General features: G+C 43.4%; 1 protein-coding gene across 1 annotated transcript in view; it reads left to right on the forward strand.

Moving 5' to 3' along the window:
- Window positions 1-27146, forward strand: part of LOC144262213 (maestro heat-like repeat-containing protein family member 1) — a 62198-nt gene that overhangs the window by 14671 nt on the left and 20381 nt on the right. Inside the window, exons 12-27 of the mRNA XM_077811887.1 lie at window positions 80-202; window positions 778-840; window positions 1613-1757; window positions 2755-2798; window positions 3293-3452; window positions 4771-4823; window positions 5427-5534; window positions 6803-6919; window positions 7319-7429; window positions 9077-9232; window positions 10981-11109; window positions 16513-16592; window positions 19191-19326; window positions 20382-20471; window positions 22134-22238; window positions 26116-26251. Coding sequence (XP_077668013.1) covers window positions 80-202; window positions 778-840; window positions 1613-1757; window positions 2755-2798; window positions 3293-3452; window positions 4771-4823; window positions 5427-5534; window positions 6803-6919; window positions 7319-7429; window positions 9077-9232; window positions 10981-11109; window positions 16513-16592; window positions 19191-19326; window positions 20382-20471; window positions 22134-22238; window positions 26116-26251 — 1756 coding nt within the window. The remainder of the gene's footprint in view (window positions 1-79; window positions 203-777; window positions 841-1612; window positions 1758-2754; window positions 2799-3292; window positions 3453-4770; window positions 4824-5426; window positions 5535-6802; window positions 6920-7318; window positions 7430-9076; window positions 9233-10980; window positions 11110-16512; window positions 16593-19190; window positions 19327-20381; window positions 20472-22133; window positions 22239-26115; window positions 26252-27146) is intronic.

Raw genomic sequence — 27146 nt, forward strand, 5'->3', positions numbered from 1 at the left:
CATTTCAGACAGTACATTTGTGGTGCACACTGGGATTTTTAAATATCATTGACAGTCTTCATTTGTGTGTCTTCTGGAGGTGAAAAGTCCTCTCTTGCAGCTGATTAGAAGTTTTGCATGCTGTGGGTATCTCACCTTGCCAGGAGGCAGTGTACTTGTGAATTTTCTCATTCGGCAGTGTGAACTCCCTGTCTGCACCATGGTAAGAAGCAGAAAAATGTCTCCCCTTATTTTTAATCCTCCTGGCCTCTTAACAATTATTGTTACCATTTCCCTGGACCTTTCAAACTCTGCTATACCTTTTCCTACCATGAATGTATATATCACTATGTACCTTTGAAGTAGAAAATATCATACTATATTCTGTATAATTTTCTGCCCCTTATTGCTGTCTTCACCAGTATCCACCAATTACATTTATTTAAGTTAAAGGGATGGTGTCAAGTATGTTCTATGCCAAAATGCAGGTTTTGGTATTTGTAAAAACAAAAAATTACAAACCTTAATGTGAATGGGAATGATTTCACTTTTTAAAAATGTCAGTGAAAAGTGCTTTTGGGACATGGCAAGCTGGGAGAAGGAAGGGGATTTAATTGGGCATCAGTAAGGGCTTCAGTGAAGTTTTCTTAACTGTGTTTGACTCAAATAATTATCTTTCAAACATTCCTCTAGATACCTGCAGTCATTCAAGCACTTATGCTATCCCTCTTCCCCTCCATCTCCATGTGGTTAGAAGGCAAATAGATTAATGTGTCCTGATTTTTCATCTATTTATAGAAGCCTGAAGGTGACTGGGATGAAGAGGCAGTCCAGGTGTATAGTATCAACACCCTAAACCTGGTAAGCACGATTATACATGGACTGATCAAACTTTCCAGTAGTTCCACCCAAAGGGTTCTCCCTGACTTACTCACCTGCATGCACCAGCTGGGACATGCCTCAAAGGGATCTTCCTTCGGATGTGTTCCTCATGAGAATCATCTATATGCAAAAGAGCCCGGGTCAGTCATGAAGAGAGACGTAGGTGATTGGCTAGGAAGAGAGGAAAGGAGTACCTTTGATCCTGCTAAGTGCTGAGTTCTTCTTGTGAGATGTTGAGTATGCTTAACTCCCTTGAATTTCCTTGGTATTTGAGGGTACGCATTAACTTACTGGAGGTGCTTAGCATACCAAAGGAATCAGGACCATAATGAGAAGGAAGAATCAAACAAAACTGTATAAATTTGGATGTGCTATTGTGGGAGGCAGAGAAAGGCAGTTCTATCTGCCATTAAGTAAGAGGTCAGAGTTCTGAAGTATTGGTTAAGAAGCAGCATTTTTTTCCCATTGATAAAAGGAAAGTCACAAGAGAGATGATGTTGCACGTGTAACACCAACAGACCCCGGTCATTGGCAGGCGGGATCGAACCTGGGACCTCTGGAGCTAAATGCATGAGCCTCTATTGCATAAGCTAAAAGCCACATGGCTCTTAGCTAAGGCTGTACAGCAGACTCATTCATCTCTCTCTAAGTGATCTCAGTGCCATGACATGGGACAGAGCATCACACCCAAGAGGTGCGTGGGTTACACATGTATAAAGATATCCAAACCTATGCTGTTTGTTGCTTTCAGGTGCCCTGGAAAATGCTATTGCAGTTTGTGTGCCCTCTGGAGTATGTCAACACTTTCATCCCCATCTGCAAGACCTTGACATCTTTGTTCATAAAGTCAGGGAAAGGAGGCCTATCTCCTTACCTGGCGGAGTTACACAGACGACGTTAGTATCAGAACAGCTGCATTTAATTAAATCTCCTTCATAATATAAGATGTGAATGAAACTTTCTGCTGGAGAAGGTTACAGGACTGACACTAGTAAGGTACCTAGCCTGTTAGCAAGAGGCAATGCAATTCTTATGGAATCTTCTCATACAATCAGAACGCTTACATTATATATGGAAAGACACAAGCAACCAATGAAAGTGCTGCGTTTCATTCCAGTTTTCATACACTGACCAAAACTCTTGTCAGCATTCAAGTTTTGAATGCTAGAAATATATAAATAAAGAGCCTTACGAGCAGGGACATATACCTAAAAAGAAGCACAAGTGTACCAGGAAATTTCCCAGGAAGGTGAAAATCATGCCCAGCTATATTGGTTCTACCTTGAACTAGTTGGAGAGCAACAGTCTTTATTTGAGATCCTGAATGGGAACTGTCTCCTACAGTTCATATTTTTATTATAAAGTAGATTGGATTGAGACACCCTAAATAGCTAAAGGTGGTAAAACAAAGCTCAAAGAGGCACATAAATACTCTGGGGCTGACGTTTTATATGTTTATATGAAGACAATGGGGTTGAAAAGGTTCCAGAATCTACATAAATTTTTTCTGTTTTGCAAGCATCCTTTCTTGATAAAATTTTCCAACTCTGATGTTTTTTACTTATCCAGTTGTCTTTCCATCCAGTTACTTCTTGCTTCTTACCCTTTAAGTATCTTTAACTGTAGTGCTATGTGACTCATAGCAGGGATGCTGACAGGAGTCTTGGACACCTGGCCAGATGTTTAAATACTCTGTTTTATTATTGGCCATACTCACCTGTCCAAGAGTGACAAAACTGAGACTGACATTATAACAAGTTAGAGAATGACCCTGTTGATCAGTAAACACTATCTACTGGTTAAAAACAATTGTCTAATCTCTAACTCGCAGCTCAGTGTGTTGCCCCCAGCTCTCCTGTACATTCAATGAGCTTCTATTTCTTTTTATGACAGCGACTGAACTCCCAACCCCTCAGGCACTCCTGCTACGCCTCTTGGTAAGCAATTCTTCCTGTAACTCATCTATTTGGTCCAGGATACTTGCATTTAGTTCAATAATAAATTTTTAAAAAATTTAAAATATGTCATCTATGAAACCAGAGTTTGCAGTGGTTGAGCCAGCTGAGCCTTTCTTAAATTGTACTGGATGGTGATGGGCAGTTACCATCTCCAAGGATAATCTCCCAGATCTTTCATTCAGATGCCTGCACATCCTGGCTGGATCACTTGGGGTCTCTGGTGATGACTGGTGTGGCAACAGGAAACTGAAAGCAGACCTCTGTGGCTATCCCTGTGAAATAATCTCTGACAGGAGGGGGACCTGCAAATGCTGTTTATCCTATAAATAAATAAACCTGTTCAAGACCACCCTGATCCCCATCCCAAAAAAAGCAACCTTTTAAGAGACAAAATGAAGCATTATAGTTCAACCTCCCAACCGTTCCTTTTGCTGCTAGAGTCTTGAAATGAATGCTGGCTCTTCATTTTCCAGGTGATTTCATTGTATCCCTACAAAGATGGAGGCTGTGGGGTTGTTGCTCTCCAACTGTTGCATGCCCTCCACCCTCTCAACTCTCTCCATCCTGTGATGCATTCAGATTTGGGACAGTTGTGGATGGAGATGATTCCTGAGCTTATACAATATTTAGAAGGTAAGGAAGTGGGAAGTGGGTTCCCAGAATAGCTGATGTGCGTGACAGGCTCTGAGTCAACTCTCCTGTTGATTCAGAGTGCACGTGGTTGGTCCCATGGAAGTAGTATGCATCTGTGTCAAGGCAGCTCTTATAGACTTACACAATCCTGCTCCCGCACAAGTCATTTGAAGTTTTGCTTCTGATTTCAATGGTAGCAAGACTAGCTCATAGTGGTTTACCCAGCCCAACACACCACTGTGGATTGACATTTGCTCTTGAGTCAATACATTGTAATACAATCCATTTCTTCTAGCTTCACTGGGTTTAGGTCTCAGCCTAGATGTATAAATACACTTCATTCTTCCTATTGGCTTATGCTCCATTCTTGTTTCTTTTCCTGTTTGATTGGAGTTCTGGAGCGAGGCAGGCCAGAACTCCTTCTCCCCCTCCCCACCTCCTGAGTCCATTAGGGATATTCTTTCCTAGTAGCCCTTGTTCCCTGAGTCAGATCTGGAAGGGAAGGAAAATCTGTTTGCCAACCTTGTCTTTTTCTATATTATTTAGCTAGACTCAAATCCTGAGGCCCTTAGTCCTTATTCAGGCTCTCATTGACTTTTCAACAGGAATTTTCCCCAAGTAACAATGTGGTGGAGTGTGGGGGAGAGGGGCGGAAGGGTCATAACTCTCTAAATATAGCCCCTGCCATTCTTTTGGACTGCTGAGGAGAGGAGAGAATATGGTTTTAATTTCTCTGCAAAGGGATTAAAACTGAGATGTTTCAGATGAGTGAAAGGGAATTAGGCACTCAAATTCCACTGAAATTCAATGGAAATTGGGCACCTAGCTTCCCTAGGCTCCTTTGAAAATCTCACCTTTAAAGCCCTTGCTGTTTTGCCTGCAAATGCCAGCTGTGCAGTATCTCCATCAGCTTTGATAACCTTTTTAATAGATCCACAGATATTAAGGCCAGAAGGGACCATTTGATCATGTAGCCTGACCTCCTGTTTAACACCGAAAAGAATTCCACCCAGTTACCCCTGTATTGATCCCAATAACTTCTGCTGAGCTAAAATATATCTTTAGATCAAGACTGGATGCCTTTCTAGAAGACATCAACTGCTGGAGAATCCACTACTTCCTTTGGTAATTTGTTCCAGTGGTTGAATACTTTTATTGCATACAATATGTTTATGCTGATCGCCAAGCTAAAGCACACATCCTAGCTGATCCATCTCACTCTGTGCTGGTATCTGGAGTCTCCATTATGTCTTGCTGAGCCAATCTGAACAGTGTTCAAAACACTTTTGCTGACAAGCTGCATTTCTGCCTCTTCCAGCACATAATGAAGGAACTCTGGAAGAGGAGAAATGGAAGGACAAGCTGCTTCAGGTAACATTCATCCTCTTGAGGGGCCTTTAGCATTCATCCTCATTCTTGAGGGGCCTTTAGCTCTTCGACGATGTGCCTATTGTGTTCCACCTATGTTCAGCACGTGTCTATACTACCACTGCAGGATCATCTGCCCTTGCCAACTGTGTGCATCCGCTTAGCAACAAAACCATATTTGTGCATCCACATACAGTAGATTTTACAGCAATGATTGTAGCAGTGCATTCTGGGATTCCTGAAGCATCCTATTTTCCTCACTGCCCTGGGGAGAGAATACACTGCACTGGCCCAATCTCCAGTGAAACATACTTTGCTCCGTGTACTGGGCGCGGTTATGCTGGTTAGCGGGCCATGGGGGTAAAGGTCAGTCTTCACCCTACACTATTTCTGAAGTATCTGGTACTGATCATTGTTGGTGACAGAATACCAGACTAAATTGGCTTTCTAACAATTCCTCTGTTCCTAATGTCTTGCATCAATAAAAGACCCTCTGACTCGCTGTCTCTAAATGTCGAGCTATTTGCATACTTTGAAAATAGGTAGCAGTGAGTTTGAAGAGCTGTAAGTATTCTTCCTAACAGACTTTCTCCCTACCCCGATCAGCTTTTAGAAAGGTCAGTGGAAGCCATTATGGATGATGCATGGTCCTGTGAGCTTGCAAATGAGATTCTTGTGAAAAGCAAAAGCTATTCTCAGAGGCCCCAAGATAAGGTCAGTTCTGGGTATAATGAATAGGAGTGAAACAACAAATGCAGTCTACCTGTGTTAGGAGAGGTTTCTGGGGATATGAAAGTATGCAGGACTGGCTGGGTTACAAGGTGCCCAGGGTCAGTGTTTAAGAAATACATATTAGAGCTCTTTCCATGGGGATCTGTAAGTTATGCAGCACATGTTCAAGGAGGCAGTTGTCCCTGATGGCAGCAGAATACCTGACACAGTAGAATTCTACTTCCGGTCTTGTGTGTCAAAGCCCTGATCCAGCAAAGCCCTTAGGCACATGTTTATTTTTCAGCACATGTGTTGGCCTCTTGACTTCACCATCAAATTTATATGGAAAAACCTACAAAAACACAGGATTATTTGTTAGCGAAAGTGGAATTAATATTCTCTGTTAGAAGAATTTTAAATTCCCCTTTGGCTTCCATTGACTTCAGTGGGACTACTCAGATATTTAAAGTTGAGCGTGTGCTGCCGTGCTTTGCTGGATCGAGGTCTAAGTGACTACCCTCTCCTCATTCCAGTGCCTTTTTAAAACACACTTCTGCCATAAGTCTTAGGTGGTGATCCACCCCAAAAGTGTATATTGAATATTGTGTGCTGCAATGGGACTACCAAAATAGCTCCTAATAACCCAGCATATATAATCTACTCTTTGTGGGCAAATTATGCTTCTCAGATGTGGCATTCCCATTATACTGTCTTCTCTTCTACGGTTCTCCAACTATGGGGCCAGATCCTCAAATGGTGTAAAATAATGTCGCTCCAGTGAAAATAGGAGCAGCTGGTGTTCATCACTTATTAGACTCTGATTTAGGTGCCTAAATATGGATTTACAGGTCTAATTTTAGGTACCCCACTTCTTAAAACCTTAGCCTTAGTAAACAGATATATATGATCATCTGGGCAGCCTCCAATCTGAAGGCTCTCTCTGGATCATGGTTATTTGCAGTTCCTGAAAACAGTGACCTTCCAATATAAGATGTGTGAAGGGCACCAAAATCTTTATCTTGCAACAATATAATGAGCCCTGCTGGGCATTTTAGAACTGAGGGAGATCACACTGTAACTGGCTCTAATTAGTGTTCCAACAGATATCACAATTCTTTACTCATAGCCCATAATGATGTGAAGTTCTTTCAAATATATAAAAACACCAAAGAAATTATTTCTTTTTATATACTGCATACAGTGAGATCTAAAATGCATTAATGGGGAATAATCATTCCCCTGTATCTAATGATAATCCTGTATTTTTATAGATTTTCCCATATAAATTTTATGGGGCAGTCCTACGGGCATCAAGAAACAGAGATGTTGTGAGGGAGTACCTCAGCATTGTACTACGGACTTCTCAGCAGGAGGAAGCTGAGAGAGAGGTGAGGGAAATGGAGTGGTCATCAATTAATCTCTGTGAAGAGAGAAAGGAACTAATGAGAATTTCCATAGACTGGAGAGGGGGGCATAGAGATAAATGGAAGAGTGACCAAATATCTCTATGTGAACTAGAATGGGAGAAATTATGTAGTCTTGGAGTGGAGGAAGAGGAATATAAAGACTATCAAAGATCTGTAAGCAGACTAGGGAAAGGAGGAGAGTAATGATGGAGGAGATAGCCTTTGCCTCCCCTATATGAATGGCATAGAAGTCCCCTGGTGCTCTCCAAAGCTTGGGAAAGGATGTGGAAGAGAAGTCTGGGTGGTGGAAAGGTTGGGGTGGAGAGTACAGGAACAAGGAAAGGGAAGTGTTCCATACTGAAGCATGACTCTGTGTTTTAGGGAATTGCTTCTGCCGTCAGTCTCGTAGCCACCCGCCACCTCAAGGACACCTTGGTGGTGCTTCAGGAATTCATTAACGTTGTGAACCCAGATGAAAGCTCACCCAGTGAGGTACAGATAACATGTTATTTTACTGTGAAACCATGGCTCAAATGTGGCTTGCAAAGCACACAGGTTTCTCAGACTCCCCTCCATCCCTTCTTTTCAGTGACGCTTCTGGGGTCATCTGTACTTGTTTAAAGTTACAGAGGAGAGTGCTGCCTTTTTCCAGTAAGAATTACGTTTGTAGAAGAATGGGTTGCACTACCTGATGATGTGTGATCTTTTAGTGAGAGACCTGTGACCACTTCTGGGCTCAGGACAAACGGCTGCAGGGCCTCCAGTCTGGTGGGAGAAAACAAAAGGCCTTCAAGTGGGGCACCACCTGCAGTAGACTCGTTCAGCACCAGCAGATAGGTCACGGGTGATTAAATCAAACAGTCATCCCCCATCAGGCCTACCTTCCCTCAGGGAGGCTCTGGTAGGTGGCAGTCTCCCCTGACTGAGCTGTACTCTCCCCTTTTAATATCTTGCTCTGGACAGACAGCGAGGGAGAAATGTGTTGCCTCATGTCCCACTAGACACAGAAGATTCTAAGTCTAAGTAACTTTCCCCTTTAACCCTTCCCTCCAAGCCTGACACCTATTGCAGGTATAGTGTGTCCGGGCGAGGGTTGATTGCATCCACAACCCCCCCTTTATATGCCCCATCACAGACCCTCTTGGAATGCAAATGTACAAGGTGGGAGAGTTAAGGTTGTTGTGGGAACCTGAATTTTCTGCATTTGTGTGATTTAAAATCTCTGCCTTCATGTTGCAATAATGTCGCTGATTGATACAAACTGTGGGTCCAATTCTGCAAAGTCTTGTTCATGACAGTAGTGTGTTCTCCATGGGCTTCGAAAAGATTATTCAGGTGAGTAAAGGACTGCAGGAATGAATTCTGTAAAATGTGGCAAATGAGAAATGTTACCCCATTGTCTTGGAGGCCGCTTGAATGTGCTGGAGTTACAGCCCCCGACACAGGAGAAGATGCTGCTTAGCTTTCCCCTGTTCCGATATTTAAACTTCTGTCTCGTGAAAGAGGGTGGCACTGACCCAACATCAGCCAAAATGGATCACTTTGGCCACACAGCTCTGTCTGCTGAATATGTAGGCAGAGTAAATGTGGTCATCTAAACACAGTTTAGTCCTGAAGTCTTTTTCCCCCAGCTCATCACTAGGTCAAGGGAGAGCTCATTCCGACCCTGCTTACACAATGGATATTTCTCTTGAAATATCACATCTGTTGTAAATTCCCTACTTGAAGTTTTGACTCAAGAGTGGATGTCCTTTTAAGAGAGAGACTAGATTTGCTCTAGTTCAATCACAAGTAATTGTCCTCAGTAGAGTTCACTCATGTGGCAAGGAAGAATAATTCCCTCCTCCACTGCAAGAATCACTGGGTGAAATCCTATGGCCTATGCTATGCAGAAGGTCAGACTTGATGATCAGAATGGTCCCCTTTGGCCATAAAGCCTATCAATCTCAGCTCTTCTGAGAACCTCTCCTTCATCTGCAGGTTTTCTCTTACCTATAGACAATTTTCTGGCACCGAATATTTGGACAGTGGAGCAGTTCTGTTGGAGCTGGGTGGGGGGGGGGGAGGAGAGAGAAGGAGCTTGTCCATGAGAAAGAATTTGGAAAGATGAGTTTGCATTTATCTCCCTTTCCACCACAGGATGCACAGCAGAGTAAGTGGAGCATGGCTTCCAGCACCCTTCACCTTTGCTATGACCAGGTGGCCAAGGAAACAAAGGACAACATCCTTCCCTGGGTGGACCACATCCTGTCCCAAATGTTATACCATTACTGCTGCCACACTGCCTCAGCCACGGTACTATGAAAGTGGACCTATTTCTATGGATGCTTTTCTCCTCCTTAAGCATTAGAGTTCCTGGGGTGCAGCAATCTTTGTTTTGGGCTCAGCTTGTCTCCACTAGGAAACTGACAGGAAACTATCTGCTGGGACACCATCCCATCATTGCTTCTGATGTGGATGTTCTAGAAAGGGGTCCCGTAAGGGCCCCATATCTGCATTGCATCCACAGCATAAGAACATAGGGATTGCCATAATGAATCAGATTAGTGATCCATCTAACTAATTTTCCTGATTCTGAAGTAACACTTGCTGTTCTATAATACCCAAGATCTTTCCTTTTTTAAAGATAGTAAGAGTTCTTTCAGCAGAACAAGAATTTCTTGTTTGGTGTTTTTTGGTGTTTGGAAAACCGCTCCAGAAAAAGGTAAGGTACAGTTACCAGGTCCCTTCCCTCTACACTCCCTGTGCATCTCCTTTGTCTGTTTTCAGATGTTTCTGAGACTAGTAGATGAGATTGGCAGTAACCTTTTCTAGCAAGGTGGGTTTCTGAAGTGTTGTCTAAATATGGTGATCTCACTTGTCACTTGGTCATGAGAACTGGAATCAGGGAGAAAGGGGGGATTTTCTGAAATTTGCCTTCTCTGCATGTCATGGGAACAGAAAGAGGTTTGTCAGATTCTTGGTCACATGATCTGATGTAGGATGTAGAAAATGTCTCTCCTTCCATCTGAGCATGGAAAGTAGGGGGATGTGATCTAATGGATATTTTTATAGGTATGGTGACAGCCCGGTTTCAGGCTGTTCCCTTCTTATTTAAATTAAATGGAAACGTTTACCTCTGGTGTAGCTTTTGATTTTTCAAATTCATATTCCAATGGTTAGAGTGATTGTTATTACCATACATGGTGGCTTACAGCCTTAATGAAGTGTTCTGTTAATCATGATAATTAAAACAAATGATACTTGTACGAAGATACTAAATACATATGGGCCCCTCTTTATGTTCCTGTATTTCAGTGTGTCATAAGGTCTCAACACATAATAGTTATCCTTGCTTCTGAGTTCAGGCAATGAGAACAGATGTTGGATATCAGTTGGGTAGGGAGAGAACATTTCTTAGGCTATGTCTACACTAGCACTTTTGTCGGTAAAACTTTTGCCCGTCGGGGTGTGGGGAAAAAACATTCACATGACTGACATAAGTTTCAGCGACAGAAGTGCTGGTGTGGACAGCGCTATGTCGGTAAGAGACACTCTCCCGCTGACATAGCTACCACCGCTCATTGGCGGAGGCTTTATTATGCTGATGGGAGAGCTCTCTCTCGTTTAGCATAAAGCGACTACACGGGAGACCTTACCACGGGAGCTGCGCCACTGTAAGGTCTCTAGAGTAGACACAGCCTTAGAACGTGGAACAGGCAGGAGGGGTAAGGGACAGTATCTCATTATAATATGTTTGACATGAGCACTCTAAGGCCCTATCTAGACTAAGATGTAAAGGCATGATGTTAGCTAACTTGGTCTAATTAACATCTTGTAAAACTCTAGCCTAGAGAAAGTCATGTTTTAGAGTGTGAATAACTGGTTGAGTTAAGGCCTAGCCCGGGGGGAAGGTGTAAACCTTTTACTCTACCAGTAGAAGCTAGTTAGCTGGATCTAACATCTCACCTTTATTCTAATCTAGCCACGACCTAAACTGCTTTATTTCTCCTGTGTCATTAATGCACTAAACTGCCTTTCTCCCCATTCCTGGTGGGATTTAGCACCTAGGTCTGAAGCTGAGCTTTCTGAGGTCAATGGCTGCATTCACCAGAACTGTTGGCAACATCGCCCAGAAAGCAAAAGAAGCCCATGAATTCTCGCAGAAAGCTGTGATCGTGGCATTCATGGTGGTGAGTAAAATATACAAACCGGGCCAAATTCAACTCTCATTTACAGTCTTAGAGTAACCCCACTGAAATCAGTGGAGTTAATCACATTTTACACCCTGGAAACGAGTGCAGAATCTGGCCTAGGGTCTCTATTCGTTGGGCCATTATAGAGAACTCTGAGCAACACTGGCAGTAAAAAGCTGGGCATGATGGAGTTTATATACAAAGCTCCCACACTTTGAGCACATGGCAGCCGTACACAGAGCTCTGGCACTTTGAATCAATGACCCCTGCTGGAACCTGGTTGCAAGGCTGGTCCAAGCACATATGGGATCTTTCATGGTCCCACTGATCCACTTTGTCCCCACTTATAAATATAATTGTCATTTTATTTCATAGTAGTCCATACATCCCCTATAAATCAGGGCAGTGACTGGAGGTAAGGCCGATATGTGTATGTGGCAGCTTGGCTGGGGGTGCAGAGAGGTCAGGGTGGTCTGGTTTGCAGGATGAGAGGTGCGGGGACAGGAAGAGGAAGCAGTAGGCAGCATGAAGTGGTGGCAGTGTCAATGAGCACAGTGGACAGTCATGCCTAGTGGTTAGAGTAGGAATGGATAGCCAAGAGTCAGAGCCAGGAATCTGAGCCAAGAGTCAGAACTAAGTTACCAGGAGTGAGGCAAGACAGGGCCAAGGCAGGAGTAGCGCTGGAACGAGGCAAAAGCAAAACTGGAATAAGGTGGGAGGAATTCTGGGAAGAAGCAGGTGCAGGAGCTATCGCAGCTGTATACAGATACTTTGAGCAACTGCTGAACTGTTGCTGCTGCTGGGCTTAAGAACTGGTCTGCTGAATCTCCCAACCAATCAGCTGGTGTAACCAATAAATCAGCCTACTACAGCCAGCTGCACTTGTTAGGTTGCCCAGATACTGGTTCTGCTGCAGGCTCTGGTTCCAGATTGGCTCTGCTGCAGGCCCTAATTCCTGACAATCCCCCGCCACACACACACCCCCTGCGCACTCCCAAGAATGCCTCATAGGGGCCTCAGAGATTGGTTTCTTGAAGTACTTCTGATGGAATTCTTACAAGAGGTCTGGTGCATGGGTGTTCTCTACTGGTTCCCAAACCATTTGTCCAGACCATAGCTTTCCCAGTCCACCAGGTATTGGAGCCTTGCCCTAACTCACCAAGACTTGAGGATTTGGTTGACCACATATTCCTCCTGTCCGAAGACTGTTTTGGGTGGCGGTGGTGGTTTGGAGCCATTTGGGTATGGGTTTTTGGTGTAGGGCTTAAAAAGTGAGATGGGAAAGACAGGGTGGATTTTCAAGGACTCAGGTAGCTGTAACCTGAAGGCAACTGTGTTCACAAGTTCTGTAATCTTGAAGGGGCCCAGGTATTGGTAGTCTAGTTTGGCAGATGGGTGGCTCAATTTAAGGTTCTGGGCTGACAGCACACCTTGTCCCCTATGACCAGATTGGGGGCAGCCTGGCAGTCTTGGTCCACATAGTGTAGATACCTTCTTTGGTGGATTGCAAGTGTTCCTTGAGCTCCCAGTGCACCTGGTGTAGGTGGGAGGCTAAAAGCACAGCAGTCGGTACTGGGGAACTCATGGTGAAGGCTGACTGGAAGTGGGGGTAAAAGCCATAGTTTGCAAAGAATGGGCTATGCTGGGTCAAGGGATGGATTGCATTGTTATATGCAAATTCGACATCACACAGCAAGGGAAGCCAGTCGTCACAAGGATAACTCAAAAAGCAGCGAAGATACTGCTCCAAGATTTGATTGACACTCTGTCCATTAGTCTGTGGGTGATAGGTGAATGACGTGAGGGACTCAGTGCCAAGGAATCTCAGAAATTCCTGCCAAAATCGGGAGATGAACTGGGGACCCCAGTCTGAAATAATGCCCCTCAGTAACCCATGGTAACGGAGGACATTTTCCAGGAAGAGTCAAGCAATCCAACATGTGGTAGGAACAATACAGCATGGGATGAAGTGCACCGTTTTGTTAGGAGGTTGACGATAACCAGGATGACAAACTGTCCCTGGGAGCATGGTATTTCTACAATGAAGTCCATTGATATAGTATACTGAGGCTGGAGGAACCCTCAGGATCCTGATTGTGGGTTGTTGGTATGGGCATACAGCTTGCAGGACTTAATATAATTCTTGCAGTAAGCTCATAGGCCTGGCCATTAGATGCTCCTCAAAACCATATTCCAGCTCATGAATTAGCCAAAATGGCCTGCAAGCAGTGAACTGTGGCATAGTTTTAATACCTGAAGCCGAGGTTGTCCCCCAGAACATAAACACAATCCAAGTGAGTGACAGAGGAAGCCATTTGGTAGTCAGAACTAGGAGTCTGGTTGGGGAATTGCATCATTCAGATTCTGGTGGATCTGGGTTGCAAATGAGTTGCTGGGGAGCAGGGAGCGGGTGGAGGACGTCAGATCGCTATCAATCATCCTGTTGACAAAGTTGGACACCTTGAGCATGGTGCGGGGGCTCTTCTCCAGGTTCATGATATTCGTCTTTGTTGGATAGGGCATCAGCTTTCCTGTTTCTTGTCCCTGAACGATAGGTTACTACAAAGTTGAAGCAAGCAAAGAAGAGTGACTGGAAGTTCTAAGTCTTAGTTAAGACATCTAGCAGTCTGTAGGTACTCCAGATTCTTGTGGTCCATCAGGACTTGGACCAGGAATCAGGCTTCTTCTAGGAGGTGGTGCCACTCCTCAAAAACCACCTCAATCCCTACATCCCTTTCCCAAATATATTTTTCGTCCGCTGGGATTAGCTTCCAAGAATAAAAAGCACAAGAATGGAATTGTTTGTGGGGCTCCACATGGTGAGATAATATTGCACCTATGGCAACGTTTGAGGCATTGGGCTCAACCGTAAATGGTTTAGTGGGATCTGGATGAATCCGAATGGATGCTGAGGTGAATTCTCTCTTCAGTCAAAGGCCAACTAAGCCTCTGCAGACCAGGCCAATCTGACCCCCTTTTGCAGGAGTGCCATTATGGGTGCAACCAGGTTAGAGAATCCCTTAATAAATTGCCTGTAGAAATTAGAAAACCCCAGGAATCACTGGATCTGGATAGGTCCTTGGGTGCAGTCCAGTCAGATATTCCCACCATCTTATGCAGGTCCATGGTGAGTTCCTTGGGCAAGACAGTTTATCCCAAGAATTCCACTCAGACATCAGAACTCTGCTGCATATTTAGCAACTTGCTGGCATCCTTGCCACAACATTTGAAGCATGGCTTTAGCCACTCATTTGCTCTAACAAAGTGCTCAAATTGTCCCAGAAGTGGGCATCATTTTTTTGTCAGGAGCAGAGATACCCAAGCCAGGAACTCCACAATAAGCAGGCTGGTAATTAAACCCACTCTGATTTGGTCAGTAGGGTATAGCTGTGGGCGTAGCAGAAATAGGAGCCAATACTGGTTTAGGAACCCACAACATTTGGCATGATTACAATTGAACTTGTCAGGCAGGGGTGCTTGGGCTCATGGGAAGCTGGGATTGGAGATGAGTGTGAGAAAGAGATTGTCCTTTGTAGTCTCCATATGTGCTGCATCAGCCATAGATCCCTTATTGTTTGTGTAGGGGCTACTCAAACTTGTCAGTGACCAAGACGTGGGCAGTCATGCCACGTGGTTAGAGCAGGAGTCGGTTGCCAGGAATTGGAGCCCAGGGTCAGAACCAGAGTCAGAGGCTAGATGCCGGAGCCAAAGTCACAGGTCCTGATTTGGAGCCGTGGGTCAGAATCTGACTACTTGGAGTGAGGCGTGGTGGGGTCCAAGGCTGGAACAAGCCAGGCAAAGGAGCTATCACAACCATAGGCAAATGCTTTGAGCACCCACTGAACTGCTGGGCTTAAGAGCCAGTCTGTAGAGCCTTCCAACCAATCAGGCAGTGTAGCCAATCAAGCAGGCCAGTTGTACTTGTTTGGTAAGGTTGTCTGGAGTCTGGCTCTGCCACAGGCCCTGATTCCTGACAAGCAGTTAGAGGCAACATTAAATTTATAGGAATGCAAGGGGACACTGGAGGAAGCCCTTGGATAGTGGTAACATAAAGCGGCTGGCTGGGAGCCCCAGCCATGGTCCAAAGACCTGGGATATGACAGAAGAAATAATGAGAGAAGCCACCCAGTAAGAGGCAGCATGAAATGTTGGGAGCCTGGAGGAAACCCCTAGTTGAGGCAGCAAGAAATGACTGGGTGGGCAGAGACTCAGAGGAAGAATCCATTTGGGGGGCGGGCAGCAGGTGAGGAAAGAACACTTGCTCTCCCACCAAAATTTCAGATATACCCTTCCCCACTGCCACTTCCTGTCATGTCTCACTGGTTGGTGGACGGGGGGAGGTTTTCTCAACACTGAGCAGTTTTAGACTTAGCAGGATCTGGGGAAGGAACATGCAGTCTTTGGGTCCATGAGGTCCAGCACATGGTCAGCTCTGCCTTCTTGCACATTCTCCATATGTAGAACAGGAGAGAAAAACAAGCACGCACAGAACTCAAACTCTCTACCTCCCTTAGGGTATGTCTACACTGCAATTAGACACCCATGGCTGGCCTGTGCCAGCTGACTCAGTCTGGCAAGGCTTGGGCTCAGGGATTGTTTAATTGCAGTGTAGACGTTCAGGCTTGGGCTGCACCCTGAGCTCTGGGATCCTTCCACCTCGCAGGGTGCTACAGTCCAGGCTGCAGCCAGAGCCCGAATGTCTACCCTGCAAATTAAACAGCCCCTGAGCCCAAGCCAGCTGGATGGGACAGCCACAGGTTTTTAATTGCAGTGTAGACATACACTAAGTGACTGCAGTTTCCATGGCCTGTCAGAACTAGCCCTGCCTGCTGTTATTGGAGGCTTTCCCCAATTTACAGTCACTCACATCTTGAATGAATGCCCAGCACTCACAGAGACCTCCTTTCAGCATTTAAACGCACGCACAGTGCATACCCCTAGCACTCCAATATACAGATCAACAACCACCAACACTGCTTTTAGCCATTCACCGCTCTCAATACTGAGCTTGTCATGGAACCTATGCGCTTTAGTGGCCCTGCCCAGGACCTCTCATAACTGTCTACCTATTCGTTGTGGTGATATTGACTAAGCCAGTTTAAGAAGGTTTTTATGGCACATGGGAACTAAGGTATATCAGGGTCTGAGTAGATTTCCTCCTTTAAAAAAACTCTTAATATTGTTTTTTGTCACATCATCTTCTATAGTCAGAAATTCTTCTTACAGTTGAGATCTGGAGAGCCCCAGAGATTAAATAGCCCCTCTGTGTGTGTCCCTCTGGAGTTAGTACTGATGGATGCTCATGTATGGGTCCTTCAGGAGCAGTGGAATAAGGATGGCATGTCGGTGGGCAAAGCTGGAGCTCACATGCTGCTATTCTGTCTCCTCTTTGATTTACAGAAGCTGATTGAAGAAGAGTCAGTGAACTTGCTGTCTAACCCTGTGCGCCAGCAGGCCATGATTGTTGTCACTAACCTGAGGTATTGTGAAAGCTCAACCAGCCTTCCATCAGAGTTCAGTCTTGAGTTGCTGCTCCATATTACACCCAGGAATATTGGCTCCTGTGTCATGTCCTGTTTGCTAATTTGTCATCTGGAAGAAGCAGGAATATTAACTCTTTTTTTTCTTGCCTATTTCACTTTATGCTCTAGTGATCCCGAATCCAAGCACCTCTTAAAGTAAAGAACTTCTCTGTGAGGAGCTCAAAAAAACCTGTAGTACAGTAGGTTTCTCTTGTGGGTTTGGGACAAAGTTCCTGTAATTTATTGCAGCATTTCTGAAACAGATACTGTGGTGTATGTGGCCAACAGTGCCTGAGTGTAGAGTTGAGGACAGATCAGTAACAGAGACCACATCACAAACATTATGTTTCTTCAGATTCTGTTCTCCTTTTTCCTGTTTAAAGGCCTAAGTACTACAAAGCACAAGAGCCGCAGAGAGACAAACTAGTATTTCATAGACTACAGATACAATATGGGTCAAATTGTGTCTGGCCCCTTTCAAGTTGTGTAAAGAGCCTTCTCCCCTTCCCTTGTGCCCAATTGCACGTGGGCCAGCCACAATCACAGCAGACTTACTCCCTAGTACTGCTGGGAGCACAAATCACACCAAAGCAGGGTCGCCAGGAGGATTCAGTGGGCCTGGGGTCTTGGGCGGTGGGTCCTTCACTCCGGGTGTGTTCGGCAGCACTGAAGGACCCGTGCCGCCGAAAACTCTCGTGGGGGCCCCTGAAAACTCTCTTGGGGACCCCTGCGGGGACCGGGGCCTGGGGCAAATTGCCCCACTTGCCCCCCCGCCTCTGGGCGGCCCGGAAGGGAGGAAGCTAAAGACCATGGTAGGATCATGTTCTGCAGCGATGAGGTTTAGCAACAGACATTGTCACTGTGCACTCCAGATGTCCAGGAAGGCTTATGCAAGTCCCATGTGTAATGGGTATATCAGGACATAGAGTGGGTATGGCCAGAGTGCACTATGCTCCTACTGTCTTCAGATGAAAAACAACTCCTCAGGCTCCTCTAACCTCTGGGGCCAGGGCCAGGCAGAGAATTAGGGAGATAACCAGCTCTCTGATGGCCGCCATCTGTACTATTCTGAGTTGAAACTCAACATCATAGACAGTCTAGCCCAAAGTTTGCCATGAAGTTGAAACAAACTGTTTTTATAGATGCACAGAATCCTGGGTAATAAGCTTCAGGGGACAAATTAGTCATTCACAAAATGTTGTGAGAAATTAACCTGCAGAAACTTAATGTGCTGCTCACCTATACAGTATACTGCATATGTTGCATTAATTTGGTTGTTAGCCTGTTAAAAGTATGCTTACTGTATATTTCACTCTTTCAACAAAGAACTGTTGAAATAATTTTGATGCCAAATACAATTTTGTTAAAAATATGGTGGTCAGTTTGGCAGGAGAAAAGGGATATGAGGAATTTTAAATAAAAGTGCATTCCAGAACTAAGATATTACTAGCACTGAAAACTTAAGGCAAACACTTTAAAAACATTAGTTTACATTGAGTTTAATATCTACCAGCTGTAACCCATGAAACTGTCATAATTGTATAACAGTATTGGAGCTAGCAGAGGGTGATATAATTACCACGCACTTCAGCGAGCTTACACATGCCATGTAGTTCAGGGAAGTGGTGCATACTTAGGCTGGGAAGAATTCAATTTTTATTTTTTATAATTTTGACAGATAATATTGAAGTTTATTTTAGGTACTTTTTTTTTATGGATTTAAATGTTCACAGTTGTGGGAAATTATGGGGAATCAGACAATAATTATTTAATGACCGTAGATGTCAATTTATAACAGTTAAAACAAATAATCAACATCACATGGCGAAATATACAAAGAATATATCCAAATCAAACTCTAAGTTCTCAAGCAGCATTTTTCTTTCTTTGCCTGTCTGTACATTTTGATGATTATCAGTGGAAATATTTTTATGTTGGTATGGTTAAATTGACATTTGTTGACATTTACCAATAAAAATCTAATCCTTCCAAGCCTATACACACTGTACAACATACACATTGTGGGATGACAGGCAAACACATAAATGCAGCTTGCGATATGTGCAAAGAAAGGCACTACAGTATTGTGGCCACTAGATGGTGCCACTATAATTTCTGGCTAAAGCAATGGAAGCCTTGTGGTTTACAAAATTAATATTTTAAATCTCAATAAAAACTTCAGAGTTCAAACATAGTTTGTTCCCTAGTTTATACCAATATTTACCCCTAAAATATTTATTGAAAATCAGAGCTAGCTTACTGCATGCTTTATGAACTCCGAACTAAAGAAAGTGAGGAAAAACTAATTTTCCTATCTTTGGGCTATGAATTTATCCCTAAGTAGGACACTTATTAAAATCAGTTTTGATGCATTATATTAGAGCACTTATCTCTGTACCAAAATACACACACACATTTCTATTGCTTACTATGGTCAGAACAAACACGCCATTAAGTTTGAGGGTGTTTAAAGAATAATGGATGATATATTTTTTCCTACCTTGGATTCCAGACATTGTCATGACTCTCATTAAGGGGGCTTCTCTCTTTTGTCAGAAAGCTGAAGCCACCACTAAAGGCTGAGAAGAAAGCTGTTCTACTCCGGGCATGCTACAAAAGTGTCTTTTCTCTGCCTCCAATAGAGATCATGTTAGCAGAGGCATGTGATAATATACAATGCCAACACTCAGAGGTAATCTGTCCTTTAAAAAAATACAGACATAAGAGAAGCCCCAGGTGTCTTAAATTCAGCAGTCCTCCTGGGGATGGTGACATATCGGGCCTGATAAGAGAGTTTCATTGTGAGATTTAGAGACAAAATGGTGAATCCTACTTACACTTTTTGACCAGCAGAATAATATTGCAAGTTGAATACGAGCCTGGATGCCAAGAAGCAGATGTTGTCTGCTGGATCATGGCAATGAAGAGCAAGTAGTCTAACTAGGCAACCCAATCAGTGGAATTCAACTGATGTCTAATTAAAAAGAGACAAAACCTGTTAGTAAGAGAGAACACATGGCAAGGTGTGCAATCATCAGTCAGTGTATGCACACCTGGGTCTGTGTGCTAAGGATGCATCTATTCTGCTTAGTCTCAAATTACTTCACCACTAATAGAGCTAAAGGGAAATAATGGAATCGCACAGTTCCAAATTTACCAGGGTTTTGGCTCTTTAGCAGAGAACTGTTCTAATATCATAATAATAGGGGGTCTTTTCTTAGCTAGGGAAGCAGTACAGGGAAAAAAATATTATTATCCCGATGACACAATTTCATATTTAAATGGTGAGTTGGTGCATATGTAGCCCAGTGCATATGTAGCAATTTTGCTGTTGTTCATCTGGCTTTGTATCAGAATCTGTGCTGAGAATGGCAAACTCATTTCACATCTTGTTCTTAGAAGCAATTTAAGGCAGATTGCCAGAAAATAATAGTGAGTTCATATATCTGAAGCAGAGAAATAATTATTCCTATTTATGGGGTCAGAAAACTTTCCCTGTGTATCATAGGTGCTTATATGGCCCTCATTACCAGGTGTCCGAACACCACACAATTTTTAATGTTTTATCCCCACAACACCCCTGTAACGTAGGGAAATGCTATTATCCCTATTTTACAGATAGGGAACTGAAGCATAGAGAGACTAAGAAACTCATCCTATCTCTCTAAAGAAGTATTCCTACACCTCACGTTGCCTGTAGAATGTCAGATTGTATGACACTGACTATTGTACTACCTCCTCTCCTAGTCTCTGTACAAGGAAACTATAGATGCCTTGAGAGGAATGCTTGAGGGTTTGGTATTTGAATGTCCTGTGGAGGTCCAGAAGATTTTGGAGGTAAGCAGTAGTGGGGCAAGCAAGAGGAAAAGAGAGTTATAGAGGAGAGATTAATCAATCATGGTTCGACTGTCCCATCTGAGTTCAGGGCTGAATTAAGACAGTCTGGGGCTCTAGGCACACCACAACATGGGAGCTCTATGCCCCAGCATCTTGACCCTACTCCACATCAAAGGGAGTGGCAGTGGCAAGGAGTTCCCTCTCTTCTCCCAAAGAGGCAGAGACAGTCATATGGGACCCCTGTAACCCTCAGGATCAGCACCAGAGCCCCACTACCCTCGAGAGAAGCGGGGGGTTGGGGGGAGTGCTCTTAATCCCAGAGAGACAGGGATGGCAGCAAGGGCCTTCCCAGTACTTAACCCAGCAGCCAGAGTATATCTGGTTAGGTGGGTGATTTGGGCCCACTCTTCTCTTTCCGCCATACATAGAGTACTTTGCTGGGCTGTTTTGGCAGGATGGTTTGTGTTCCCTTGGAGTTTATAATCCATTGAGATGCACGGAGAAGTTCACAACTCTGAGAGCTGTTGTTTCAGGCTCTTTGCAGACTCAGGTGGGCATCTCTACAACACTATGCTCAGGTCATGTTTTCAAACTTTTCTTAACAATCATGAAAGCTGAGCTTCTGCTCTCATGAGACAACTCCAAGAGTTGGGGTCCTGGGCACAAGCCTATAGGTCCACATTTTTAACTGTATTTAAGCATCTCATTTTCAGAAGTGATTTAGGCACTTAGGAGCCCAATGAAATTTTGGCTCCTATGTGCCTAAATCCCTTTTGATACATAGGCTCCTAAATCAGTTACACATTGCAATGCTGTGTGCAGCAATGCCCAATTACCTTTAAAAATCTGGGCCATAGTGTTTATGCCTTAATTTAGCCCTGCTAAAGAGTCTCCCATACTCTTCTCTTTTCAGAGAGTATATGTTCAAGGTGCAGGGGTGCTGGAATAATTTGTATCATGGGGGTGCTGAGAGCCATTGAACCAAACTGTAAACCCTGTCCATAATAAAAACCACTTCAAGCCAGGGGATGCGAGAGCACCCATATCAGGGTGTTAGAACAATCTAATGTATGTAAAAGAAATGTCAACACTTTTATAACAACTGAGAAATATACTTCCCTTCTTTTCTCTCTCTGAAGCTCTTTCCCCCAGGTGTTGACTTGTAGGCAGGAGAGACGTCCTCCCTGCCTCCCAAATCTTACTCTCCCTAGAAAAGTCGGGCAGGATATGTGGTGTTACCTATGTGGTGTTACCCTCATTTCCAGAGATAAAAATAGACTTCATTTTATACCCTATCAAATTCTGAATCCACCAACTAAGATTCAGAGCAAAGGAAGGAGCCACGCTTTGGCAGAGCAGATTATGATGTCAGTTTTCCTTCTTAGTGGAACTATTATAGGATGGATTTCTGGAAAACACAGAAGATAACCCTCTTTCAGAAAACCCATAAACTTTATTTACATATAGAGGAGAAAGCTACATTTTTTATCTGACCTACCATCAGACAAAGGACCCCCCACACCCTCAGCTGGTGTAAATCAGAGTAGTTTCTCTGAAGTCAGTGGTGCTGCCCCAGTTTACAGCAGCTACTGGTAGATTTGGGCCACAATCTTTTAGGAGTTTTCTTTTTTTGTGAGCAGTGATCTCCATTTTTTCCTACAGTACCTCGAGCCCTGGCTAATCTCCAGAAAGGATCATGAGCGGGAACGAGCAATGTGGTGCAGTGCCCGGATCCTAAGATGTGTGGCCAAGCTTCCCAATTTTGACGTGAGTAACCCTTCACCTGTGCTGACCTGACTCAATACAGAACATACACTTCAGCACATACACTTGCCCAAATAAGCAGCCTACTACTCACAGAACAAACAAACAAAATGCAGGACCTGATACTGCACCCATTGAAGTCAGGAGGAGCTTTGCCAGTGATTTCAGTGGACTCAAGCTCTGACAGATCTTATTTTTCTGACAAATTACCCTTAAATCCTTACTGGCACTGTGTCTGCTCAAATTTCTCCCTGGAGAAGTTATTCACTTCAGTCCATTCCCCAAAGTGATGGCAATGTAAATTCAATGCAAACAGCACCAGTCTTTCAAAACTTCTCAGGGCAAGAAAGAGTTATTTCCTCTCCTGTTTAGGCTGTTTTTTGTTGAATCTTTTTGTCTTGCAATAATATTTTTGGCAGTTGTTGCACCAGCTTTACTATGGAATTTAATCACCCACAAAGCTGGTTGTTGCCTGGTATAATCCTACCCCAAAATATATTAGTATTCCTTAAGTGTACTGTATGGTGCTTCAGTAACAAGAAATACATATCAATGGTTTTAAATGTTTCTAAATTGCTAGACAAAAAACTTCACTATACAGGTAACATTATAAGTAAGTATAATTTAATTAAATATAACATCATAGTTATATGAAAAGTTTGAGACAAGTTTCTGTAAACAACTTTAAATATGGCCCAGTATCAACACCCATCTCTGTCTAGCCACAAACTCCCCACTTCACTCCAAAATATATCTCCTCTACATTTCCAATAGTAACCATAAAACCTCATCTCTTATTCTGTGTATAATAAAGATGGATCTGAGCTGCAAAGTTTGAATCTGAACTTTCCCAAAGTTTACAGGGTGGTGGTTTTTGGTTTGGGTCCACGTGTAGTAATCGCCAGCCTAGAAGCCACTTATATCCAGAGTCATGTATATCCAGAGAGTCAGTGCAGCTTCCATCTGGTAGATCCACTATTGACATGGTTGTCTCATTAAGGCAATTGCAAGAAAAGTGTCAAGAACAAGAAAAACCTCTCCGTGGATTTCATTGATCTTACAAAGGATTTTAATCTGGTCAGAAGAAAGGGCCACTTCCAACTATTAGAGATATTGGTTGCCCCCCGATCCTCCTCAGTACTTTTCAGTACTTCCATGAAGGCTAAAGTCCAGTGTGATGGTGATCAATCTGACAGTTTTGAAATCTGCTGGTGGATCAAACTGGGATGTGTTTTGGCACCAACGCTCTTTGGTATATTCCTCTCTCTGCTGCTTTGTCATACTTTCTCATTTAGCACCATGGGTGTATGTTTTCATGCAAAGTCAGATGGAAAACTCTTCAACATTGCATGTCTAAGAGGAAAAAGCAAAGTCAGACATCTGCTAAGAGAACTTCTTTTCACTGATAATGCAGTTCTTGTCATGCACAGTGAAGAGGAACTCCAGCAACTTTCCCAAAACTTTGCGCTAGCTTGTGAGGAATTTGGAGTAAGCATCAGTCTAAAGAAGACAACGGTTATGGCACAAGGTGTGTTGACTTCACCAGAACTTTTAATAGTAGTACCTAGCTTGAAGTTGTGCACAAGTTCTGCTCTCTACAATCAATTGTATTGGATAACTTATCTCTAGATGGTGAATTTAATGCTCACATCTGAAAGGCAGCCACCACATTCAGCCTACTAACCAAGCGTGGGTGTGGTGACAGGAAACAGACACTGAACACCAAGATACGGATTCCCATATGTGCATTTTGAGCATACTGCTGTATGGTGGCAAGACCTGAACCAGCCGCAGCAGGCATGAGAGAAGGCTAAATACCTTCCATGTTTGCTGTCTTCACCATATTCTAAATATCAAGTGGAAAACCAAAGTTCCTGATGCTGATGTACTTCAGGAAAAAAATGACCAAGTCTAATCCCTATTCTCAAACACAGATATCTCTATGGATTTGTTTCAGAGTAAGGTGCCACAAGTACTCCTTTTCTTTCTATGGATTTGGTCATCTGCACCAGATGGATGTTGGATGCATTCCAAAGGATTGCCTGTATAAGGAACCTGTGGATGCTCAAAGGCCACTAGGCCAGCCTAGGCTCAGGTTCAAAAGTATTTGCAAAAGGGACTAGAACATTTTCAATATCAACTGTTGCTTGAGAATCTGACTTTTTAGCCACTCGCGATGCTGCTGCATGACACGTAGTAACATAATGGCTTTAGCACTTACGCCATCGTCTTTTGAGATGGGTGGTTGCCATTCATAAACCAACTACTACGAACCTCATATCAGCTTGGCCATTTTTTAGTTCACCTAACCATTCATGGAGAAACACACCAACATCTCTCACCTATTTACAGTAAAGAAACCTTCTTCTTGATCTTCCATTCCACCGTGAACCTGAGAACCCAATTTTCTTCACTCACCCTCAACATATAGAGTAGAAATCCTATTCTGTGTACCTTCTCCATCCTCCCCACATGGTTCCATCTAGAAACAGGCCTGACATATACTTTGACCCTGTGCATGCTACACAGATTCTCTGCAGGTACCAGAGAACCACAATCCTTGAGGTACCCATTGGGAATGTATTACATTTTCACTTGTAGTCAATGATGTGAACAGTTTCTGAAGTTATTGGTCCCTTGTACTATGCCAATTGTGCAAAGGGGATTTAAAGCTTCCCTAAGTGGGCAGCTGGAGATTCCTCTGGCATGAGGGAATTCAGGAGAGCTGTCAGGCTCTTGAAGCTGGCTTTAAGCCACTCCCTCACAATGCTGTTTTTATGCCCCAACAAAAGTGGTGTGGTAGGAGCATTCTATGCTCCATCAATCCGTACTGGTGTAAGAGCCCCACTTAGAGCAATCCTGAGGCTGTTCAAAGTTGTGCTGGGGACCAACCCAATCCCTAGAATTCTTGAGTATCATTGGGGAAGGAAAGAAAACACCCTTTGCTCTTCACCTCAGGTGTGCGAAGTAGTACTCTAGTGCACCTGTGGCTCTGGCCCTTTGTCATCATAGGCGGTGCTTCTAATACACCACTATCTCCATTAGGTGGGTGGTGAGTAGCAGATTTAGATCACAGTGAAGACTGCGTGCAGAACCTTAACTTCAAATATTCAGGCTTTCAAACTATTTTATTTTTAACTACAATTGGCTAATTTGAGACTATAGCTGAAGCAACATATTGTGTTAGGAGGGAAATACTTAAAACACACAATAAACATTATTCAGAATTAATTCTTATTAAATAAAAACAATACATCTCTAAGTAACCCTATGACAGGATCACCCCAGCCTCTGGGCCTGATTCCAGTCTCATGCAGTGTATGTTAAGAGAGACAGCACTGAAATCATCTGTGTCGCATTGGTGAAGTGTGTCAAGTCACCCACAGGCGCTTCAGAAACAAACTGGGAAATCTTCAAGGCTCACACTGCATTCTTAGAGTTTGTCTACACTGCCCTCTTTTCTCTGAAATTTTCACCTTGCTAACACCAGTGCAGTTCCCCAACATGTAAAATTGTACATAGTCAGAATAATAGTATTTTGGCCCTTGTTTGCCCAGGTGTAAATGATTAAAGACGAGGTGCAGGGAAGCAGAGAATCAGGCCCTTTACCTTTGTGTTGATGATGACTATTATTGGATATACTGTTTGATTATGCGGCTTTTGTTGGCATATTTAAATGCCATAAACATTTTCAGTGTTTAAAGATATGCAGTTTTATAAGCATGATAATGTGCTCCAGGGTGTGTGCTCGACAACCAATCTACACACACCCATCATAAGCATGTTAACAGGCACAAGGCCCAGGTGTGCCCATATATTGCCTGATGATCATACACCCTGTTATATCTATTGCTAATTGGCTTCTTCTCTTTTTAATTAGACATCAATTGAATTCAGCAGACTGGGTCGCCTTGTTAGGCTGCTTGCCCTTCGATGCCATGACCAGGTGGACAACATCTGCTTCTTGGCAGCCCGGGCAGTATACAACTTGTATTGTATCCAGCTACTTAAAAAGCGTAAGTAAACACCCTTTTTCTACATCACTGGAAACTGAAAACTTCCTCCTTGCAGCTAACACTTACAAACCTTTCTTATTATTACCAACAGATTAGTTTCAAAGTCCTAAAGTAATAATTTCTGTTATTCTATAGCACGGCACTGCATCATCAGGAAAGTAGTGAAGTGGGCTACAGCTGCTGCTATTTATTTATTTATTATTTAGAATATGTTTCCTGTTGAGCCTGCAGTGCCTTGCACGGAGTACAGAGACATGATGATGCCTTGATGAGCTTATCAGTGCTGGAACAGAACTATTGTGCCAGGGAGTATCACTAAATAAATGCATGTTTCCCTGAGGGGGGTAGAGGGATAAGGGAAGGGAAATCCAAGAGAAGGAGCAAAGTACACAGAGAAATGAAATGCAGTATATGCAGTTGTTTATAACAAGTATCTAGTATTAAGGTCGTATTCCTCAAACTGAGGAGTACCTCGCCCTGGGAGGGCTTGAAGGAGTAGCTGTGGGATAGGAAGAAAGTGTGGACGAACCTCTTAATCATTCTCCAAAATCTCTGCTTTCATTTAAAAAAAATCACTGGCCATTATGGTTTGAAAAGAAAACCTTCACAATATGACCCAAGTATAACCAATGTAGAGGTGTATACCTGAGCTTGCAGAGAGCCTGAAACAATATCTCTGAGGTGTGAACTGAGCCATTCATTTCAATGGGTGCTAACTGAGGTGTCAATAATGATATTTTGTGTGTCAACATTAACTATTTTCCACTGCTGAAGGTATGTAAGGAAGTATATTTTGAAGATCTCAGTTTACTCTAAGTAACTGCTCATTTTGGGGAGGCATTTAGCAGTGTGAGATGGGGCTGAGGGAGGCCATGATTGGTTTAATTTTCCTTAA

Source organism: Eretmochelys imbricata, chromosome 3 (genome assembly GCF_965152235.1).
Source record: "Eretmochelys imbricata isolate rEreImb1 chromosome 3, rEreImb1.hap1, whole genome shotgun sequence".
In the NCBI taxonomy this organism is placed as follows: domain Eukaryota; kingdom Metazoa; phylum Chordata; order Testudines; family Cheloniidae; genus Eretmochelys; species Eretmochelys imbricata.